Source organism: Haliotis asinina, chromosome 3 (genome assembly GCF_037392515.1).
Source record: "Haliotis asinina isolate JCU_RB_2024 chromosome 3, JCU_Hal_asi_v2, whole genome shotgun sequence".
Taxonomy (NCBI): domain Eukaryota; kingdom Metazoa; phylum Mollusca; class Gastropoda; order Lepetellida; family Haliotidae; genus Haliotis; species Haliotis asinina.
Genome location: NC_090282.1, coordinates 58,600,911 through 58,603,789, shown reverse-complemented (window position 1 = coordinate 58,603,789; position 2,879 = coordinate 58,600,911). Strand labels below are relative to the sequence as shown.

Here is a 2,879-nt window from a genome sequence, read left to right as displayed (position 1 = left end):
AAACTAGGGCGCACATGTAGGTATAAGTACAAAGAGGCCATTCATATAAGTTTTTCGTGCGCTATAGACGTAACGAGTGCGCGAAAGTGCGACAAAGGGTTTCCACCATTGCGGCCTATGGACGTGCGGCATTGTTAGCTAACAGGACAGTCGCAAATAACATAATGCTAAAAACCCTTGCAGTTTTAGTTAAAGGCGAATCGCCAGTGGGTAGTTTACAGTCTTGTCCGTAAGTATACCTATACCAATTCCAGGAAACAGGTTGCAAGTTCTACGTACCAATCGATACAAGTCTAGTGTGAGAGAGACGATATGTCGAGGTGGCCTTGATTGTTGAGTGATCGAGTAGCACAAAGTGGGGTAACTCCGTTTACATACATATTGAGGCAATTCCCGGAAACAGGTTGCGAGTTCTACGTACCAGTCGATACAGGCCTGGTGTGAGAGAGACGACCACACTATGGCTGAACAAGATTGCAACCCCTTTTCTTCCCCAAGCAGCGAAACTGATCTTGTTCTTCTCGTGGAGGGAAAGAAACTGCATGTGAGTAAACTGGTGTTGTCGTTAGTGTCGCCAGTGTTTAAAACGATGTTAGAGGGAGATTATAAAGAGAAGCACACTTCAGAGATCTCTTTCCCTGAGAAGAAGTTCGACGACATGTTACAGTTTCTACTCTGCGTCTACCCGTCAACTGTCAAGTCTGTAACAATACGTAACCTGGATTGTGTTCTTGCTCTAGCAGATGAGTACTGTGTTGAATCACTCAAGCAGAGATGCGAGGAGTTCGTCCTGTCCCAATTGCACCACTCTGATGCCAGAATATCGAATCCACATAATGTTCTGCTAGTTCACTTAACACTCTTGGGCGATATGTACAAACTGAAAGCCTGGGTGGCGGCATGTGTTGACAAACTCATGTACAGACATTACGACGGTCCACTGGGGATTACGATGGTTAAGGAATTTGATCTCTTATCCAGTGAGGTGAAGCTCCAGATTCTGGATAAAAGGATGCGTCTTGTGGAGGCATCTTGTAGAGGCATCTTGCGATGTGTAGGGTCTATAAATGTTGAGCGCACCAGAAAGTGCATCACCGATCCGACGTGTCCTGCGTGCAAAGATCCTGCCAAGAACTGTCATGTTTCATACAAGGAATGCCGATACACTGCCAGTAACGAGATGGTGGCGGTTATAGATGAGGGTTTAGGACTCGGATCCTGTTTCCCAAAATGACGATGCTGGCGTTCCAGTTGGACACATAAAGTAAAACGCTGCCACACTTGAGAGTGCAGGCATATGGTCATTTACGATCTTGGCGAATATGACTCACAGTGTAATGAATATTATACATTAGTTTGAACAAGAAATAGTTGGTAAAATATTTTGACACATCTTTCATTAGCCAATATTTACTGTTGGTATAATTACCATACTTTCAATCGGTTAATGAATTTCTTTGTAAGCAAGAGTAAATTTAGGTGTTGACCGTGAGTGATGAAAGTGTTGATTTGTCATGCCGAAGACTCGCTGTGGATTGTTTGCTGCTACAGTGAATAACGAATGTCTTAAGAACTGTATAAATGTCAGGCCTGTGTGTATAGACATGTTATATAAACATGTCGCTTCTTGTATGAATAAATACACTTATCTTACTTTCAATACAGTGCTTTCATTATATTGGTCAATTACGCTTTCCCGGGTTTTCTTTCTTTAATGTCATTGGTCAGTGACTCCGAGGAGGAGGATGACAACTGGAAAAATATTACCCGCTGCCTCGGTAACCGCCAAACCCTCTGCAGAAACTCTGTATCGCTGACTATCGTATGACGTCATAACATCACTAATGTAGTGTAATGGTTGTTTTTTATTTGACAATTATTTATTACCGATTTTTACTGCTTTATTTAAAATATTTTATACACTCAACTTAATCATATTTAACCATTTTTATAGCTGTTTTAATCTTGTCAGAATATGTTTCACTGATTTATATAATCCAGTCGAGAGGGAGGCGCAATTTTATTTACATGTTATATTGGTGTCAGCGATCTTATCGATCTTCGAAAAAAAATAAAATTATATTTTGTATTGTGTATATCTAACATGGTGGTAAAGTAAATACGTTGTAAGCTTCTACCTCGGGTAATACATTCTGGTATTCCGGTTGGGGTTACACGGCTACATTAGGCGTACATCAGACGTTATTATCGTTATTATCGTTATTATGCTACATGTAATATAATCTTCGGAGGTCCTCCTTCTAAATGTATACTGCATTAATAGACAAATACCAACACGACGTCAATCTCTTAAATATCTAAACGGTGTATTTGGCTATGCCTCACATGTTGCTGTGAAAAGTTGTGTCCCTTTGCTGTGCCAGGCGAAGCTGCTCATAAGTTTCAGTCGCAGACAGTCATATTCATAGTAGTACACGTTTATCTTTTTCATTTAAAATAGTATGCCGTGTAATTATATCATAACTTGACTTGTATGGACTTGACTCCACATATTACACAGTTTTTGTAATGGCTAAGTTCCATTCATTTTCACAAGTACAATATTCAATTGTTTCAATAACCATAGATTAAAACTATTTTTATAGCTTTTTGTCACACCATAATCACATTTCTCTCTCACATTGTCCGGTCATAATGACGTATTTTTCATGATATTAACATTCAAATAAGTTTGAACGTGTTGCTATTAGTTTCAGTCGCAGATTCACCCAGACCATGATCTGAGTTTCAAATGGCTTGGAATAAAAATGTATCTAATGGCACAAACACGATCACAATATCGTTTTTCCCGAAACAGACGTGTCAATGAATGAGTGAACTGTGTTCATCACAATTTTGAACAGTAACTACTTTAAAAA

General features: G+C 39.5%; 1 protein-coding gene across 1 annotated transcript; it reads left to right on the top strand.

The window, feature by feature from the left end:
* The first annotated feature begins 460 nt into the window (after window positions 1-460).
* Window positions 461-1,234, top strand: LOC137278931 (BTB and MATH domain-containing protein 36-like). The gene has a single exon (XM_067811431.1). It carries the CDS (start codon window positions 461-463, stop codon window positions 1,232-1,234), a length of 774 nt encoding a protein of 257 aa, XP_067667532.1.
* The last annotated feature ends 1,645 nt before the right edge of the window (window positions 1,235-2,879 follow it).

Excerpts from the sequence above, each read along its gene's own strand:
- LOC137278931 (XM_067811431.1), top strand. The coding sequence starts at position 461 with ATGGCTGAACAAGATTGCAACCCCTTTTCTTCCCCAAGCAGCGAAACT.